Source organism: Mya arenaria, chromosome 13, assembly GCF_026914265.1.
Source record: "Mya arenaria isolate MELC-2E11 chromosome 13, ASM2691426v1".
Classification (NCBI taxonomy): Eukaryota; Metazoa; Mollusca; class Bivalvia; order Myida; family Myidae; genus Mya; species Mya arenaria.
Window position 1 is genome coordinate 63,433,220 of NC_069134.1, and position 20,703 is coordinate 63,453,922.

At 32.7% G+C, this 20,703-nt stretch overlaps 1 protein-coding gene across 2 annotated transcripts in view; it reads right to left on the minus strand.

Annotated features, from left to right (window-relative positions):
• Positions 1 to 20,703, minus strand: part of LOC128213568 (phosphatidylinositol 3-kinase regulatory subunit alpha-like) — a 131,993-nt gene that overhangs the window by 17,840 nt on the left and 93,450 nt on the right. For both annotated transcript variants that reach the window (XM_052919427.1, XM_052919426.1), the window contains exon 8: positions 5,283 to 5,363. In XM_052919427.1, the coding sequence (XP_052775387.1) occupies positions 5,283 to 5,363 (81 nt within the window). The remainder of the gene's footprint in view (positions 1 to 5,282; positions 5,364 to 20,703) is intronic.

The window sequence follows — 20,703 nt, forward strand, 5'->3', positions numbered from 1 at the left end:
AAATGGATTAAATTGATTTTATTGGAAATAGAGATTTAAACTTAAGTATATAGGTTAATTATCTCTAAGCTGGCCTTTGAACAAACTGCAGATTATAATCCTATCTTGAAAGATTATGGTTTAGCATGGAGACGTAATGGGTAACTTTAAAAGCAACACTTAAAGAAAAATTTACATGCAATAATAAAGGTTGAATAAACTTTTGATCTCCCGCTGTGACAGTTTTCCTGATCTTCAATGGTTCAGACAAAATTGAAATCGAATGATGTCTCCATTTTACTTATCTAACACAACTTATAGTTAATATTAAATTATTTTAGCACAACTGTGAAGACAGCTTTAAGCTTATATAACTCTGGAGTCTGCTACCTGGGTTACAAACCACATAGTACTGGTGCCTGTTTTGAGAGCCCGCAAGGCAGTGGCGGCCCTCGAGCCCACAATCTCTTGGGCCAAAGGCAAACACACTCTCACCCTTCAAATACAGCGTTAAGGCCATTTCAAGTCAAATCTTTGTTTAGCGACTTTGAGCGGGTATGTTTTGGACCTTAGAAACCATTAATTAACAACAATTTTCAAGTCAAATGATAGCTGAAATTATATTCAAACAGAACTAGTATTATATCAATCGATTGACATACAAGTGTAAAACTTAGTATTCCTTCTATTTAAAGTCCCCCGATTGCTTTCCTACGTGCCTGTAGTACATATCTTGGTAGTACAATATTCTTTTTTTCTTGACTCTTGTTTTTTTCCATTGCAGATTTGAAATTAAAACCTGACCCTGACCAAAGAATCAATTTGGTATGGCTCGCACCTAGCCGTCCGTAGTGGCAGTTTCTTTTGAATTCTCAGGGAAAGGGGCATAACTTCTCAATAACTTCAGCATGAGTTGTGGCACTTGCTCCTACTGCTATTGCGACAATGTTGACAAAGTTTCATGTGAATATTTTGAATGGTTTTTGAGTTAATGACCCATATTTTGTAATGGTTAAAGATTTTTAGTATATTCTCACCAAAATAAATGGTTGATGTTTCGTGGTCTGAGGTCGCTTAATAATTTATTTTGTGTAAGTACATACTAACAATTTTTCAGTTTATTAGTGGTCTACCATATATTGTGTAAACTACCCACTAGCTTGGCCTGTCACTAATTATATCTACCACTTCCCGGGATTCGAATTAATAATGGCTGACTGCTAATTTACTGAAATAAATGTATAGGAAAATTTGAGAAATACTGCCTTCTCATTAGACAAAATATCATTTTGACCACTATTTCAAGTAAGTGCCCTACTAACATAGCCGTGTCAGACACCACTTACATGATATAAGGACCATCAATCAACATTTTTTTCAAGATGTATTGCTTTAACCTTGAACTGAGCTCTCAAAACGTGTTTATCAAACTTTTAAGGTAAGCCATCCATCATTAGAATGCAGAGATGTGTTTAAGATGTGCCGTTCGGCAATTGCTTTTATCAATCGATGAACGCAACGTCTTCGGATCGCAATTTATCGCATAACAATATACATGCAAACTTTTGATCTTGTTATTGTTTGTGTTGTGTCAGCAGGTCCAGTAAAATATAAATCAACACTTGAGAAAGTGTTAATTTATTATATTTTAAATGTATTGTTGCCATAAGTGTTTAAATTTTAAGTTTAAGAGTGATTTCAAGTGGTTGATCTTTCCCCACGTTATTATGACATCATTTAAAAAAATGTTTCCGGTTACAGTCGGGTCGTTCTATGAACAGAATGGATAGGAAAGGATTACTAAAAGGTTTTCTTAAATGAAATGAAATGAACTATTTTTTTAACAATTCTTGAATAATAAAATGAACTATTGGTGTAAATATAAGTAAAGAATTGCGGGATTGATGTCATTATCAGGGATATGAACGCAATTGGGCCCCATATGACATTAAAGGGAGGTAATAAAACATTTTACCTTGATTATATAGCAAATTCATATGACATTAAAGGGAGGTAATAAAACATTTTACCTTGATTATATAGCAAATTTATATGACATCAAAGGGAGGTAATAAACATTTTACCTTGATTATATAGCAAATTTATATGACATTAAAGGGAGGTAATAAAACATTTTACCTTGATTATATAGCAAATTTATATGACATTAAAGGGAGGTAATAAACATTTTACCTTGATTATATAGCAAATTTATATGACATTAAAGGGAGGTAATAAAACATTTTACCTTGATTATATAGCAAATTTATATGACATTAAAGGGAGGTAATAAAAAAAACAACAACCCCATCTCACCATGAATATTCAGCAAATTTATCAATTTGTTTCCTAAATGACATAATGATTATATTCAAAAAAAGCTCCTGGTGAAAACTTTAAGAATATTCAAATTCACTTTTTAACTTTAAAGTGAAACTTTCCTAGTAGCCTTTTTTATATCAATGATGGATGGGTTACCTTCAATGATGGCAAAACTTAAATAGTCCAATGAGAAAATTATTTTCTATTTGATAAATGGTTATCTTTGGCTATTAAAAAAGCATAATGAAATAGCAAACATCAAGTTCAATTAATGCTATGAGTATAATTCATCATACTGCAAAGAATTGTTACATGGAAATTCATCAAATTCTCACTAAATGCATTAAGTATTTCTTTTGCTTGAAGAAATTCAAAGTGATATATATTAACAGCTTAAAGGGAAGTCTATAAGCCCCTCCCCCTAATGCCAGCCAAGTGAAAGGCAAGTCTGTAAGCCCCTCCCCCTCCCACAACCTATAAGTGGGCAATTAAAACACTTAAATATAAGGAAATTCATAACTAGAGCTGTCACAGGAGTGACGAATACCCCCAAATGCTGCCTGGACACAGAAATGGCAAACCATTCCTTTGAAAAGAGGCCATAACTCCAAGCACACTGCATCTTCTTTTATCATGCATGTATTGTTTTATTTAAATCTGTTGAGTAATTAGGAGTTACACTGCTGACAAGAAAAACTAGCCTTTCATGAGTTATTGTCCGGAAACCGTTTTTCTATTTTTAGTAACAGTGACCTTGACCTTGGCCCCACCAGCCCAAATATCGAACTTGACCTGTATCTTCTGATGTTACACCTGTGTACCAAAAATTGTTCAAATCTGTCTAGTCTTTCATGAGTTATTGTCCGGAAACCGTTTTTCTATTTTTAGTAACAGTGACCTTGACCTTGGCCCCACCAGCCCAAATATCGAACTTGACCTGTATCTTTTGATGTTACACCGGTGTACCAAAAATTGTTCAAATCTGTCAAGCCTTTCATGAGTTATCGTCCGGAAACCATTTTTCTATTTTTAGTAACAATGACCTTGACCTTGGCCCGACCAGCCCCAATATCGAACTTGACCTGTATCTTCTGATGTTACACCTGTGTACCAAAAATTGTTCAAATCTGTCTAGCCTTTCATGAGTTATCGTCCAGAAACTGTTTTTCTATTTTTAGTAACAGTGACCTTGACCTTGGCCCCACCAGCCCCAATATCGAACTTGACCTGTATCTTCTGATGTTACACCTGTGTACCAAAAATTGTTCAAATCTGTCAAGCCTTTCATGAGTTATCGTCCGGAAACCGTTTTTTCTATTTTTAGTAACAGTGACCTTGACCTTAGCCCCACCAGCCCCAATATCGAACTTGACCTGTATCTTCTGATGTTACACCTGTGTTATCGTCAGGAAACCATGAAAACCGACAGACCGACCGACCAACAGACCGACCGACCGACAAGTTCACTCCTATATACCCCCTCAAACTTCTTTTATGGGGGTATAAATATCAGCAAAAACGTAGTCTTTCTTAATTACTCATATTATTATCAAATTTTCAGTTTTATGTAAGAATATGAACCCATAGTTGAGTACAAAAAATATTTTTTTTTTTGAGTGTGTAAAAATGGATAAAAAATGTTCTGTTTCAAGTTTCCCCATGTTGGCATGGCATTCCATACATCTAAATGCAAGTGATAATTTATAAACAATTTTTTAATATTGGTCATTTTTTTTATTCTGGACTACTGTTAACTTTCACAAAAAATATAATGTTACCTATGTGTGGAAGTCTATAGCCATGGTAACAAAAATATAAATCGAGGCCAAAACCACTGAAATACCCACCTGCAGATTCTATTAATCTGTAGTAGGTCTATCGAGGTTTCCAAGATATGCATAATATTATCTGTTCTATAGATTATACAATAGTTTATTTACATCAGCAGAGTATGTCAATGTGTTTTATTCATTAGATTTTTAAGGCTCAGCACGCAACATAGTGACCTGTATTTTCAGTGATCTGAAAAGTGCTCTGGAGTGATTGAAGTCTACTGTAACATAGAAAGAGTATTAGAATATGTAACATATATAATAACATATGGAAAACAAATTACATGATATTTATCTAAAAGGTCAACAATATCAACATGCCACTATGTTAACAGTTCTGAGAAAGGAAATTAAATATCAGTGGCCAATTGTATAAAACTTGGTGAAGTTAATTTGTTAGTTTGCACAAATTGAACAAAATCTAACATTTTTATGACCCTCAAGTATGACCTTAACCTTTGACCTTCAGCCATTGGTCTTAAAACATGAAAAGCCATAACCTTATACCAAGGTATTCTAAAATCCCTTAGTGCTTGCTCGATAAATCCTAATTACAAGGTTTTTTTACCAATGACCCTGAGTGTGACCTTGACCCTTTGACATACAGCCATTGATCTTTAAACATGACAAGCCATAACCTCATGCCAAATTTTTTTTTCGTTCAAAATCCCTTAATGCATGCTTAATCAAGCCAAAATATAAGGGTTATTTACCAGTGACCTTGACCTTTGACCTTCAGCCAAGGGTCTAAAAATCACATCTATCTTCTCATGGTGAACATTTGTTTCTTTCTTTTTTAAATCCCTGGAATGCATGGCCAAGTTACAGTCTGGATTAGCCTAAATACAATTTTTTCACCAATGACCCTCATGTGTAACCTTTCCCTCTGACCTATACAGACATATGGCTCTTTAATGTAACATTTCATCTTCTCCTCATGGTGAACATTTATGTCACTTTTTAAAAAAATCCCCTAACACAGAACCAATTAAGGTAAAGTCTGGTCAAGCTTGAAATACAAATTAATGTAAAATACAAATAACAGAGCTATTAAGTCTTTGGTTAAATATTTTCAATAAATGTCATAAGATCCAAACTTTGACCTCTTTTGAAGGTAAGAGAAAACAACAACACTGTTATCATACCCACCTCATTTGGATTTCGTCCACACAATTCATCAATACACACCATGATCGACAACTTGTGAAACTCATCTCTTATACCCATTGCCTGAAAAATATTATGAAATAATAACCAAATAATAATTTATGGTTGAAACTCGGGCAAGTAAATCATTAAAATATAATATCATAGTTCAATATATAAATCAACTCAGCCACATACACCAGAAACCAAAATCGAGTGCACAAAATACTTGGTTCTGATTGGCCTTTTAGATGCCATGATTAATAAATATAATTTTACATCTTTGCCATAGAAAAGACCAATCTGTACAATTTGGCCATCTCCCCCAAGTTCCAGATAGACCTCATAAATAGGCTACAAAGTATTCGAAAACGTGATGAGGCTACCGGCGATTAACTCAATTATCATTACACTAAGTGGACCCATTCGATAACCTTAACAATGTTTACACTCATTCAATACGTGAAAATTGGAAATGTCACTTCTTTTCCTCTGTAAAACCATTAATATGTTCGTAAACATGTTTTCAATATTTGCACTTCCATGATGGACTATTTATTTCACAGACCCATATTATTTCTGATGTCATTTCAGATGGGTAATGGCCGAGGTGTAAAGATTAGACAGGGTATCAGCATGATGCACCAAATGTTTACAATTACATGCTTAGAAGGTTGACATCTTTTCTATACGTCGGCAGTCTACGCCCATATACTAACAATTATAAAACTTAGCTATTATTTATCATTAGCACTTAAATGTATTGTTATTCCCATAACGCTGAGAAACATTAACCATTCAGCTCGTATTAATCACTTTGCAACAATATGAAAAATATTAACTAGTTGAAAATTGCATGTGTATCTTACAAGGTTCCATTGTTACGAAAGGCTAGTATCTCATTTTAAGATCTAAAAGTTCATGTAAGACACATTAATCGTAAGGAATACATTCCTTTCAGAAAATGGTTGAATTTTAAACTTAGTTGGGAAATCGTGGAAATTGTCACGTAAGCCAGTTTTTAATACCTATAACCTACAAAAAGAAGATATTCTAAACTTTCTATAGTATAATGTTTAAAACATAATTTGTCAATGTTTTCAACTACAGAATTTAGCTTGTTTTCGCCATCATTTCTTTTCGCTGTCCATCAAAAAGCGAAGATGCATCAAGGTGAACTATATTATACATATCTTCCACAAAATTTGGCAACAATTTATTAATATTGCCAAATTTTATTGTAAATTTCTGCTTTTAACTCCATAAGAATATAGCTTTTTTTCGCCATCATTACTTTTTGCTGTCTATCAAAAAGCAAAGATGCATCAACAAAAAATTGAACTATAATATTCTACATCTTCCACAAAATTTGGCAACAGTTTATTAATATTGCCAAATTTTGTTGTAAATTTCCTATCTCTACCAATCAACCAAAGACATAATAAGAAATATTTTTGGCGGGTTGAAAATTCCTTGATGAATTATTAGGAATTCGTCCATAACTTTTAGTACCCAACACCTCTCATATATTTAGCTTCTACACAATCACGGAGCGGGATAATGCAATACATCGTATATTTTATCTGATTGAGAAAGTTTCAAATGAGGATTTGCCCACGTGAGTTTGCAACTGTTTAAGTGAAATCTTTGAATCTGCTATCGAAGAAAAAAACACTTTGTAATATTTTCACCTGAAAAGAAGTATTTAGGATATATTTGCCTTAAATGATGATGCCCCCCTTAAATGATGATGCGCCCCCTTAAACGATGATGCTCCCCTTAAACGATGATGGCCCCCTTAAACAATGATGATGCCCCCTTAAACGATGATGCCCACCTTAAATGATGATATGCCCCTCTTAAACGATGATGCCCCCCTTAAACAATGATATGCCCCCCTTTAACGATAATGCCCCCCTTGTACGGAGCTAAAATAACTGAGTATTAACCAAATGACCAAGGAGATGCACAATTCAATTCTTACATTACTATTAAGCTATTACCTCGAGATTGAACACGTCAGCACATCTTTTGCAAAGATTTAATAGCCACTAGGCAGCTTTATATGGAATATTTCAGATGGTCATTAAAAGCCTGTTGTCCACAAACCAGACCAGGTGTATTGACCAGTGTGACAAAGTATTACGAGTACATGACAAATATTTGAACATTGTCTTGACCAAAGATAACATATTCAAATGGTCAGCACTTATTGAAATGTTTGACCTTACACAAACATGTAATTCTGATTTTTGATGTTTTGACAAATCCTTGAAACGGAACCTTGAACCAGAAATGGCCCTAACAACTTAAAATTATATATAATGAACTTTGTCCATTGCCTAATATAATATTACATATTTGAATGTGTTTAAGAGAAGCATGTTTTCTTGAACAAAGTGAGCTATTATAAGACCCATAAATTATTCAAAGTGATTTATTACTGTCAAGAAAATTTGCCAAGAACTGACAGATGCATTTTAATTACTAAGCTCAGACCTATTTCTAAGTTTGTTTATATCTATGGCTTTAATGTATAGCTACAGCTGAACATGTAATTTAAAGCTGTTGTAGTCTTTCAAAGTAAAGCTACAGTTGTTGAAGTGTTTAAAACTAAAGCTACAGCTATAAATGGTAAAGCTACAGCTATAATACATGTTGAAGTGTTTAAAACTAAAGCTACAGCTATAAATGGTAAAGCTACAGCTATAATACATGTGATTTATAGCTGTTGTATTGTTTCAAAGTGAAGCTACATGCAGCTATACACATAATTTATATAGCTGTTGTTGTGTTTCAAAGTAAAGCTACAGCTATACATGTAGTTTGTACTAAGCTGTTGTAGTCTTTCAAAGTAAAGCTACCGCTTTACATGTAATGTATAACCGTTGTAGTGTTTCAAAGTAAAGCTACAGCTATACATGTAGTTTGTAGCTGCTGTAGTGTTTCAAAGTAAAGCTACAGCTGTACATGTAGTTTGTAGCTGCTGTAGTCTTTCAAAGGAAAGCTACAGCTGTACATGTAATGTATAACCATTGTAGTGTTTCAAAGTAAAGCTACAGCTATACATGTAGTTTGTAGCTGCTGTAGTCTTTCAAAGTAAAGCTACCTCTGTACATGTAATGTATAACCATTGTAGTGTTTCAAAGTAAAGCTACAGCTGTACATGTAGTTTGTAGCTGCTGTAGTCTTTCAAAGTAAAGCTACAGCTGTACATGTAATGTATAACCATTGTAGTGTTTCAAAGTAAAGCTACAGCTATACATGTAGTTTGTAGCTGCTGTAGTCTTTCAAAGTAAAGCTACAGCTGTACATGTAGTTTGTAGCTGCTGTAGTCTTTCAAAGTAAAGCTACCTCTTTACATGTAATGTATAACCATTGTAGTGTTTCAAAGTAAAGCTACAGCTATACATGTAGTTTGTAGCTGCTGTAGTCTTTCAAAGTAAAGCTACCTCTTTACATGTAATGTATAACCATTGTAGTGTTTCAAAGTAAAGCTACAGCTGTACATGTAATGTATAACCATTGTAGTGTTTCAAAGCTACAGCTGTACATGTAATGTATAACCATTGTAGTGTTTCAAAGTAAAGCTACAGCTATACATGTAGTTTGTAGCTGCTGTAGTCTTTCAAAGTAAAGCTACAGCTGTACATGTAATGTATAACCATTGTAGTGTTTCAAAGTAAAGCTACAGCTATACATGTAGTTTGTAGCTGCTGTAGTCTTTCAAAGGAAAGCTACAGCTGTACATGTAATGTATAACCATTGTAGTGTTTCAAAGTAAAGCTACAGCTGTACATGTAGTTTGTAGCTGCTGTAGTCTTTCAAAGGAAAGCTACAGCTGTACATGTAATGTATAACCATTGTAATGTTTCAAAGTAAAGCTACAGCTATAAAATACAGCTGTAGCTTTATATACCTTTAGTGCCCAAAATACAGCTACAGCTGACCATTTGGATCCAAATCTAGATACAGTTCATATATTTTACAGTTGCCACATGCAGACTGATGTCCTCTGATACCAAATGTTACAATTTAGCTGAATAAAATATTACTGTTGGCCCTGAAATTTCTAACAATTTCACTCAGTGTGATCTGCTCTGTAACGCTCAATGTAACATTCTAGATGAATAAAACACTAATGTTGGCCCTGAAATTTTTAACAGTTGCACATGCAGACTCATTGATCTGCTCAGGTGATCAATGTGACAATTTAGATGAATAAAATATTAATGTTGATCCCAAGATTTTAACAGTGATGCACATGCAGTGATCTGCTCAGTGGCTCAATCTAACAATTTAGATGATATGAAACCACCTGTTTATTATAGTGTACCAAGTGGCTGAAAAGTCTTAATATGACAACGATCAGCTAGTAACCTATCAAATAGAGCTACACTGCTGTATATCTTTATCAATATCTGTTAATTTATAGCTACAGCTCACAGTATATTCATATATTTAACTGTAAATATATAGCTAATGCTGTATATTTAAAGCCAAACCTGTGGTTTATAGCTACAGCTGTGTATTTCAAGCCATAAGTATGATTTACTAAGCTACAGCTTTATAATTAAGCCATAATGATTTACAACTACAGCTGTATATTTCAAGGCATAGCTATGGTTTACAGCTACAGCTGTATATTTCAAGGCATAGCTATGGTTTACAGCTACAGCTGTATATTTCAAGGCATAGCTATGGTTTACAACTACAGCTGTATATTTCAAGGCATAGCTATGGTTTACAGCTACAGCTGTATATTTCAAGGCATAGCTATGATTTACAACTACAGCTGTATATTTCAAGGCATAGCTATGGTTTACAACTACAGCTGTATATTTCAAGGCATAGCTATGGTTTACAACTACAGCTGTATATTTCAAGGCATTATGCTATGGTTTACAGCAACAGTTGTATACAGCTACAGTTGTATAGTTAAAGCCATAGCTATGATTTATAGCTACAGTTGTATATTTCATGCCATAGCTGTGATTTATAGCTTCAGCGGTATATTTAAAGTCATAGCTATGATTTATAGCTTCAGCTGTATAATTATAATTTAAAGCCATGGCTATGATTCATATTTATATATATAGCTGTAAAATTTAAGCTTACAGCTATAAAATATAGCTGTGGTTACACCTTTGGCGCCCAAAATACAGATACAGCTGTATATTAACAACATACTGTCCTATTTTATAGCAGAATAGCCATAGATATATATAGCTACAGTTGAAATACATGACTTATAATGCAACAGCTGTAAATCCAGTCACAGCTTTATATAATTATATATATATATAGCTACGGCTGTACTTTTAAATACACTCACTGTGGTAGTTATAAAATACACCTTTTGCAATAAATTTACAGATTTTGCTTTACCCAAAAGTGTTAGCCATATTCTTGTGTCTTTGTGTTGTTCACACAGACTATACTTTTGAGCCACTTGGTTTGATTGGATTGTTGCACCATAAATTGTTTATTTTAAATTTATGTTAAATAGTCAATTTTGCTGAATGAAACAGGACACCTAAGCTTGTGACACTTATTATTTTTGTCTCAAGAAAATGGCAAACTTTAAAGACAGAATATTATTATAACAAACAAAATCATTGAAGGTTGGTGCAATATAATTATCTGGTGATATTATATAGGATGATATGGTATTGTATTTAGTAATAGTCTGTACATATTGACCTTGGAGAAAACCAATTTATAAGGCAGTTCTATTTTTTACCCTTCTTAAAAGGAATTAGCTTTTATGATACATTTCAAATAGGAATTAAAATCTTTCTTAAATTATACATTTAAAGATTATTTTAGAACAAATTCACTTATAAAATTTATTCATTTCTTTCATTGTTATAATCTTCTTTCGAGATTAAGAAAACAGCTAAAAAAGAAAAAAAAATACAACCTACCTACCTACCTTTTTAAATATGGGTAAAAACAAACTATTAATTTTGTGGCCTTATTTTTAAATAATTCAGATAGCAAGCAGTACCTACCCGTGGTTCTTATATAATCAACTCATTTATTCCAACATTCTGGATGTAAGGGGTTGAATAATAATGTGCCCCCATGTGTACAATAACTACTGGTTATCTTAAAAATTACCTAAACCTATACAATTTTCCAATTTTGACCACCCAAGGCACATTAATTTGGTTAGGTAGGTCGGTGGTTAGAAAGCCATCGACATGGACAGATTCTATCATTCAATATCCATTAGTTGACACATTAACCTAGATATTTGCTGAACTTATGCACATTCTGACTTAGGAAATCACCCATAGTTATAAATTTTCATTTCATTTATTAATTAACAACTTTGATTCAATTATTTACAAATAAGAATCATCAAATTTCATAATAAATTGAACATCTTGGTACTCTGAAATAGGTTACCATTGGAATGAGTGATTGACCATATATATTTCATATTGAATATTATAGTCTTATGGTGGTTCGTAAGATTTCTAATTATTTTTCAATTTTCTTTTAAAGGCTTACTCTTAAACTCTCATGCAAATAAGCAGTACCAAAATTAAATTGATTGTTTTGATTTACCAAAGAGGATGAATAAATATCGAAAACAATAGTTCTTATGAAGAATACTGAGTGTGATTTGAAAGAAAGGGATAGAAAACACATTATTTCTACCTTATGAGACTATCGTTGATCTATGTAATCCTTTTCGAACCCATTACATTCATTTAATTTTGGTGCTTTTTTTAGCTATTAAATACATGGTTGCAATCTAATGTTATCAATAATTAATATTTTCCATAAATGCATTATTTTAAGTTAGTAAGTAGTAAAAGGTTTCTATATCACTTAAAATTGATGTTTGTTATATTGATTATACACACAAGTATCATTTAAGAATATATATTTTTTTTTATTAAAACCAATAATATGAATCTGTGTATCTAAATCTGAACCCCCCCCCCCCCAAAAAAAAAAACGAAAAAAATGCAGTGTGCATAATATATTACTGATGAACTCCTACAAATGGTCACAATATTAGCATTATCATTTATTTCTGTTGACTGCAACAATTATTCATTTAATATCTGTGTTGTTAATGAGCTGCCCACAACTGGTCACTATGTTTTATAACATGCATTAACGTTTACGAAATACACCTCCACCCCCCCACTACTTTCCCCGCAATTATTCTCTTAATTATTGCGATTTCAATCATCACATAATCAGCGTGTACATGTCTGCCTGACACTCATTTCTCCAGTAATTAATCGTTGCTACACATTTTTTGAGTAATGAATGTATACATTACATACATAAATCATGTCATAGTGACCCACTTTCAGTGACAATCATTCCCTTTCTTTTACAACCATGGCCCGCTTACCTGCCTGTACTTACCCACGAGGAAAAAATACCAAACCGAGAATGGCCTTTAAAACTTATATACTTAGTTTTTACACGACTGTGACGAATGTAGTGATAGCTTAAGAGTCTTCTTAAATGTGGCCTGCGTCTTTATCCTTGGTTACAAGAAACAAATTTTTGGTTGTACAGTTAACACAGTGGTTAGTGCACTCGCTTCTCACCTAGGTGACCTGGGTTCGATTCCTGGCCTGGGCGCATGTGTCAGTTTGGTTTGTTGTCACTAAGCCAGACAAGTGGGTTTCCTTCGGGTACTCTGCGTTTTTCCCACAACACAAGACCACACTCTCGCGTAAAATTGTGCCAACAACAGTGATTAATATAATGCTGTAATAACTTGTTTCATAATTGTTGTAAAATATAAAGTTTAATCTAAGTTAACTCAGGTGTCAATTTTGAGAGATCAAGAGAGTTCACTGATGGGGCTGCATCCCATACCATTTTTGGCTTCATACTATATAGATATTTCAATTATTGTTTTCTGTCAAGAATTAAAAGCATTGTTTTAATAAAATTGATAGCTGATTGCTTTATTTAGAATATAACCTACATTAACATTTTCAGCCAATGAAATTGCTGATAGGCAATCATTAAGTACTATAATCTTGATCATTAAGTATTTCAACTTTCATGGGTGTTTACAGGTGCACCTTCTGCCACTCATCCAATACAGACCCCCTGCATCGGATTTTGCATTGACAATGTGACAGCCAATGAGTTAGTATTCTAAGACAGTTAAAGATGACCAGTCCTGAAGTAATATTCTGATGATTAAGAAGGTCTCAATCTCTGCCCTCACTATGCCCATTCTTATTCATTAAAATATTACTTAAGTAATGTAACTTAATTACATAGCAATCCTGGCTTATTCTTGATGTATAAAACTGAAAGAATTTATAGATCTAAATCAATTTAAAGTAGCCCCAGAAGACCACACCCTTTTAAGCATGAATAAGAGAAATATAGAGCTCTTATAATCACTGTGTGCATCATTTCGATTTCATAAAGTGTTAATATGTCATTGATAGTGTATCATTTCCTGTAAAATATGGGTGCAATCTAACCTATTTCATCATTCGACAGAAAACTACGATCCTACAAAAAGGTGCCGATCCTTCACGACTGCACACTATCGAAAATTTACAACTCAAAGATAAATTATGAAGTTATAAATTGTATTTTCATTGCACTTTTTGAAGTGGAATTTGATATCGTAACTACCAAAAAATGCCGCGTGAATGAGATGAATTTGTACATGAGCAGATAAATCGTCTTTTATGAAACATTATCTTCTCTCTTAAACGATATATAAAAAATCAAGAGGATATTTGTTGAAATCAAAATTTATTTCATAGTGATTACATGATCGCAAAAATGAATTGGAACCATTTTTCAAGTGAAAATATGATTTTGTTACACGTGGTGCAACCATTATAAAGTGATATTATAATTTTCTTGTATCAGTGAAATAAATTTGATCATGCACTCCAAACAAAAGAAACAAAATGTCCGATTCTTTAAAGCTAAATTTTAAAAGATCCTTACATAATTGGCGATAATTGGAAAATTGTGAGTAATAATCACACATGACATTGGCAAAAAAAGCTGGATAATTTGAATACATGTGCTGGGAATCAACCTTATATAAAAACATAAAGTACAGCAGCTGTTGCCAGACAAACCATCTATATTACATAAAATAACCCAGACAGAAAAAAAACCTTTTAGACTAGCTATCTGTGAATGACAAATCACTTATATCCATTACTTTTTCCTTTTTTGCTCATAACGTTTGCCTCATATATAGGCCGGTCAGTAGGTCATTGTTAATGTCAACACCATGTACCTCCCACGTAACACAATAAATAAGATTGAGGGAGAGATTCTATAACTACTTCTGTATTTTATGTCACAAACTTCTTTCCATGAACCACTGGTAATATATTCAATATTGGTCTTAATGATGTAGCTAATCAGATTGCCTTTTATAAATAAATAACTGGACCCACACAATGAATGGCTTGAATGATGTATGACCATAGGATTGACTGATTCAGTCACATATTGGAAAATACTTATATAATCCCAATTATGTAACTATCATAATGCTATCCATTGATAATGAATTTGTTATTGTTACTATTATTATCATTACCATTATATTATAATTATATAATACTACCACTATTATTATTACTATTATTATTATTATTATAATTATTGTTATCATATTATTACAATTATTATTATCATCAGATTATTATTATTATTATTATTTATAGTAATTATCATTCTTCTACATCTCCTGATATCGGAAATAATCAGAGGAGCTGGTTTCAATTAAGCATCAGTTTTATTATTGATTTATATAAAATATTGATTTATATAAAATAAAAGGTATTGCTGTACAATTATAAGTTATATTAATGTTTTCTAATAATGATAATCTTGATCATTTGAAATAACTTGTAAGTTATTGCTAGAAATGTCTTCGTTCACTTAAATTATGTTATTTCCATTTGAAATGCCTGCTTATTATATATCTAAGGTTCGAATGAAAGAAAATATTTTGTAAATATAAGCGGTAATTTTTTTGGGGAAAAAAGAAATCGATTATCGGTGACTTGGGAGGCAATGTTTTTTACAACGCTTGATCATCATTGAATCCCTAGTTATAAGACAAAACGTTTTCTAAAGAGGGTAAAAAATCAAAATCAGTCTATACCTTTCTGAACAGATTGTTTTGGATATGACGGATGTATAACTAAGCAATAAAGCCCACTCGGTCAATGTTTTTTTTAACACTAATCATCAATAACAATGAATTTTATTAAGATGGAACACAAAAGAGTCTGATTGGATAAAATTAGATTAGATATAATTTTTACAATATTAAATTATGTGGTGATATTTGAGCAGTCTGTTATTAATTAAGTATATATATCATTATATAATCAAGCTGCTAGAAAATTTTAGTAACATCTGCCCTTATGACATTAGTTATTATGTTACATTGACACACTTAAATTGAAACAGCCGCATTTAGTTCGCCTCAGCTTATATAATGACCATTTTGTAACACTCAAATTGCCATAGTGGCATTTTGTTCTTCTGAGCTAATGACTAAAGTTATTTCATTGACACACTCAAATTGCCATAGTGGCATTTTGTTCTTCTGAGCTAATGACTAAAGTTATTACATTGACACACTCAAACTGCAATGGTGGCATTTTGTTCTTCTGAGCTAATGACTCTAGTTATTACATTGACACACTCAAACTGCAATGGTGGCATTTTGTTCTTCTGAGCTAATGACTCAAGTCATTACATTGACATACTCAAACTGCAATGGTGGCATTTTGTTCTTCTGAGCTAATGACTCAAGTCATTACATTGACACACTCAAACTGCAATGGTGGCATTTTGTTCTTCTGAGCTAATGACTCAAGTCATTACATTGACACACTCAAACTGCAATGGTGGCATTTTGTTCTTCTGAGCTAATGACTCAAGTCATTACATTGACACATTCAAACTGCAATGGTGGCATTTTGTTCTTCTGAGCTAATGACTCAAGTCATTACATTGACACACTCAAACTGCAATGGTGGCATTTTGTTCTTCTGAGCTAATGACTCTAGTTATTACATTGACACACTCAAACTGCAATGGTGGCATTTTTGTACGTCTGAGCTAATGACTATACATACTCAAACTGCAATAGTGGCATTTTTGTTCGCCTCAGCTAATGACTATAGTTATTACATTGACACACTCAAGTTGCAACAACAGCATTTAGTTTGTCTGAGCTAATGACTATAGTTATTACATTGATGACACTCAAATTGCAACGGCGGAATTTAAAGTTTGTCTGAGCTAAAGACTAATAGTTATTTCATTGACACACTCAAATTCCAACAGCAGCATTTTATTTGTCTGAGCTAATGACTATAGTAAATATTACATTGACGACACTCAAACTGCAATGGCCGCATTTTGTTCGACCGAGCTAATGACTATATAGCTATTACATTGACACACTCAAACTGCATCAGCGGTATTTTGTTCATGTTGTCGACCGAGCTAATGACTATATAGCTATTACATTGACACACTCAAACTGCATCAGCAGCATTTTTGTTTGTCTGGGTTAATGACTACAGTTATTACATTGACACACACTGCAATGGCGACATTTTTGTTTGTCTGACACACTCAAATTGCAACGGTGGCATTTTATTCGTCTGAGCTAATGACTATAGTTATTAAATTGACACACTGAAACTGCAATGGCGGCATTTTGTTCATCCGCTGATAAAATTGACTTGATTTTATGAAGATTTTTAAATAATTGATTTAACAGCAGACTGGTGCAAATTTAGTATTAACTGTCTATAGAGTCTTAATACATAAAATTATATACCTATTTGATACAAATGCTTATATAGCCAAAAAAGCTTAGACAAGGAGTCTACAGCAGGATTTAAAATCTATTTTGGAATGTTTTATCCAGCTGGTTTTAATCTGGACCATGATATGTTTTTCAAAGTCATGACTTATAACCAATTGATTCTGACTATGGATTTCCTTCCATCTTACTGATTTTATACAGAGGAATTAGTAACTGTCCATGGAACTCAGAGAATGATCAAATTTAAATAGAGTTTAACAAAGACCAACTGCTAATAATAGAACATTTTATCAAATTGTCTTTGATAAAATCACAGTGCATAAGACATGTGGTCGAACTGCCAGCGTGTTTGTCGTATTTGACGTGACTTTTGAAACACTCAGTAACACTGTCCTCGATAAGAGACATTATCAATCGTCTGGGAATAATCTATACACTCTCTGAGTATCCTGAAAATGATAGCAGAAGATGAAGAAGAGAAAAACATCAAAGTCAGGTCAAAAATGATGTATGAAATAAAGTTTTATAAGTTAAAAAAAGAGCACCACATTCAGAGCACCTCAGCCATTTTCCTTCGAAAACAACCTCGGATGTATATGGACGGTTTACAATGTCAGAATTCTTAATATTAAGCTATGCTGCAAATAGATCGAGTAGTAATTTCAATTCAGCAGTTAAGCAAAAGGACTTGACTTTGATTTATGAACAATACACTTCAAAGCGAATCAATTTGAACTTATATAAGTAGCTAGGAACACTGCCATGATTTTATGTAATATGGGCAATCAGAAATTATTGCCAATCAATTTCTTGTACAAAAAAAGCAGCCTTAATGTTTACTTATATTTAAAACAGAAGTAACTGAGAAGTACTCTTGTTAAGTATCTTATGTGTTTAGCTACCATCAATTCTAACTATAAAGTTGTTGGGCAAAAAACATGTTTCTATTTCTAGAAACGGTGTCCTTGACCTTGACCCACCTTTCTTAAAAGCAATCCCAAGCTAGCTCTTAATCACATAAGCTACCTCCACACTAAATTTCATTACTATCCATCAATTCTAACTTAATTAGAGTTTTCTGGCGATAATCAAAGGTCCTATCGATCACAGTGACTCAATTTTTGGAAATAAAATCTTCTTATTGATCTTAAATGTTTCGTTGTCCTGTGTGAAGTTAACGTTCATGATGACATTCAATCTACAAATAATTCAAATTAATTGAAAATGAGACCCACTGTAATTTCGATTTAATTATAATTTAAAAACAAATCATAAAATTTTTAGAACATAATTATAGAAAAAGGTATACAATATAGAGAACAATTATTTCATGGACTGGTTGTATAAACATGAACTAAGGTAAATAGGCAAGATGAACATCGGGACAATCATTGTGAAATCCCGAAATTACTTTTTCGTTTCTAAGATTTCATAAAAAAAAAAGCTTTCTATACGTTGTATATACCCGTAGTATATTTTTTTATATGAACATTTTAAAACATGGTACATATAGCCATGGATGAAACAAGGCCACATCAAAAAGCGTCTTAATTCATCATTGGTCACTGTACATTTTTCATTGCAAGTTTCTGCAACACGCCATTTATCTCTTAAAACGCTAATGAAAAGTGTGACCAAACTCAATGCCAAAGATATGATTTTAATGATTTTAAGATTATCATAGATTTAAAATCATTAGAAATTTATCTAAAGCTCGTCTGTTTTGGAGGTCGAGGTATTTTCATAGCATATTTGTTTGAGTCGACTTAGTGCAAAAACGTTAACCTTATCCATTACTCAAACTCTTTCAAAATACTGAAATATTCACACTACAGAAACATGCACATGCGTAAGGTGTCAAAAATAAAAAGATTTGTTTTCACTGACTCAACCGACCCTGTTTTTTCCTCCCGACCCTTCACTTTTTTTTGTTCTGTAGTGTACGTGGATTTGTTTTCATAATTCCCCAAAAATGTGCATGTATTTGAGTGAACATGTTAAAATTTGACCATATTATTTAAATTTCCAGATTTTCCTACAATTGTGATATACTCTGATATAGGTCGGTCTGATACAAAATCCTGGAGATCCAAACAAATAACGGAGATCCAAACAAATAACGTAAGAAAAAAACAAACAGTTATGCCTATACCTACCTACCTACCCCATTTTTTGGGAGATGTTAGTGGAAACTAAAACCTTTTTTTGGGGGGGGGGGGGGGGCATAACAAGGTCTCTTACTCTGACCTGTATTTATTGTTCAGTATACAGCTTAGTATACAGCTAAACAACTTAACAATAGATAGAGTTAGAGAGTTGAAAAACAGTTGTTTATACCTTATATAACTTTTAAATAAAATCATTTGGAAATCAAAACTCTATTTTTTCGCAGATGCCAGAGGCATTAACTACCAATTTTCAACAATCCTTCATCATGATTTTATCCCTACAATATATACAGCCATCGATTTCCTTTTGGTGTCCTACAAGTGTGCCATGATTTGTGTACAAATTCTGGGGCTTCACCATGAATACTTTTACTTCCATGCAGAAAGCTCATGTTTTGTGGCATTAAGTTCAAAATGAACTTTAACCAGTTTAGGCTTAATTGGCTTAAGAAATTTGTTTCAGTTACGAGACACAATCACGAGCGGTAACAGTGTCAAATACATGTATTTGTACAAGCGCTGATCAGCTGATTGTATCAGACTATTGATCACATAACACATGAGTTACTTTGTCCCTTAGTTAATATTTTCTTTATTTGTTCACCAATTTAACATTCAAAGAGCATTTAGACAATGCAAATATTTTTATTTTATCATATTGCGAGAAATGGTGAAAATTGTATTGTAAATCTGGCTTTAAATTGGTTCAAAGAGTCTACAACAATATTTTCTTTAGAAGAAGTAAATTTTAAGAGTTATTATAATTGGTTTAGAAGTAAACTGATACTAACTAAAAGTGATATTTGTATTTTAATCAATATAACAAACATATTAGTTTTGAGTGATAAACCTTTATGTAGTTAACTTACTAAATTATGCATTTATGGAAAACATTATTTACTGATAACAAGATTGTAGCTGCATGGAAACGCACAAATATTAAATGACTGGTGGGTCCTAAAAGATTTACAGTGATTATATAAACTATTGTCTCATATTCGGTAGAAATACCGTGTTTTCTGCACCTTTCTTTCAAATTAAACACTGTATCCTTCATAAGAACCGGTGTTTTCGATTAATTATTCATCCTTTTCGGTAAATTAAAACAACTGTATTAATTGTAGTAGATCTGCTAATTTGGGAGTAAGAGTTCATGATTAGGTCAATTGCTTGCCTATTATGTGAGGCTAATTTTCATGATTGAGTGTCTACAAAGATTTAGCTGCTGAATTTGCAACTGAGAATGTCTAATGCATTATAGAAATATAATATGATATGTAAACATTTTAGCAACACGTGTGCATATTGTCACGTAACAGGCTATTTCTGTAGAAGAGTCATGTCACGGTTTTGAGTCATGGCTAAGAGGGTCTGCAACGACGACACTGACAACAACACTTTTTAATTATAACTTAACTAGCTAAAC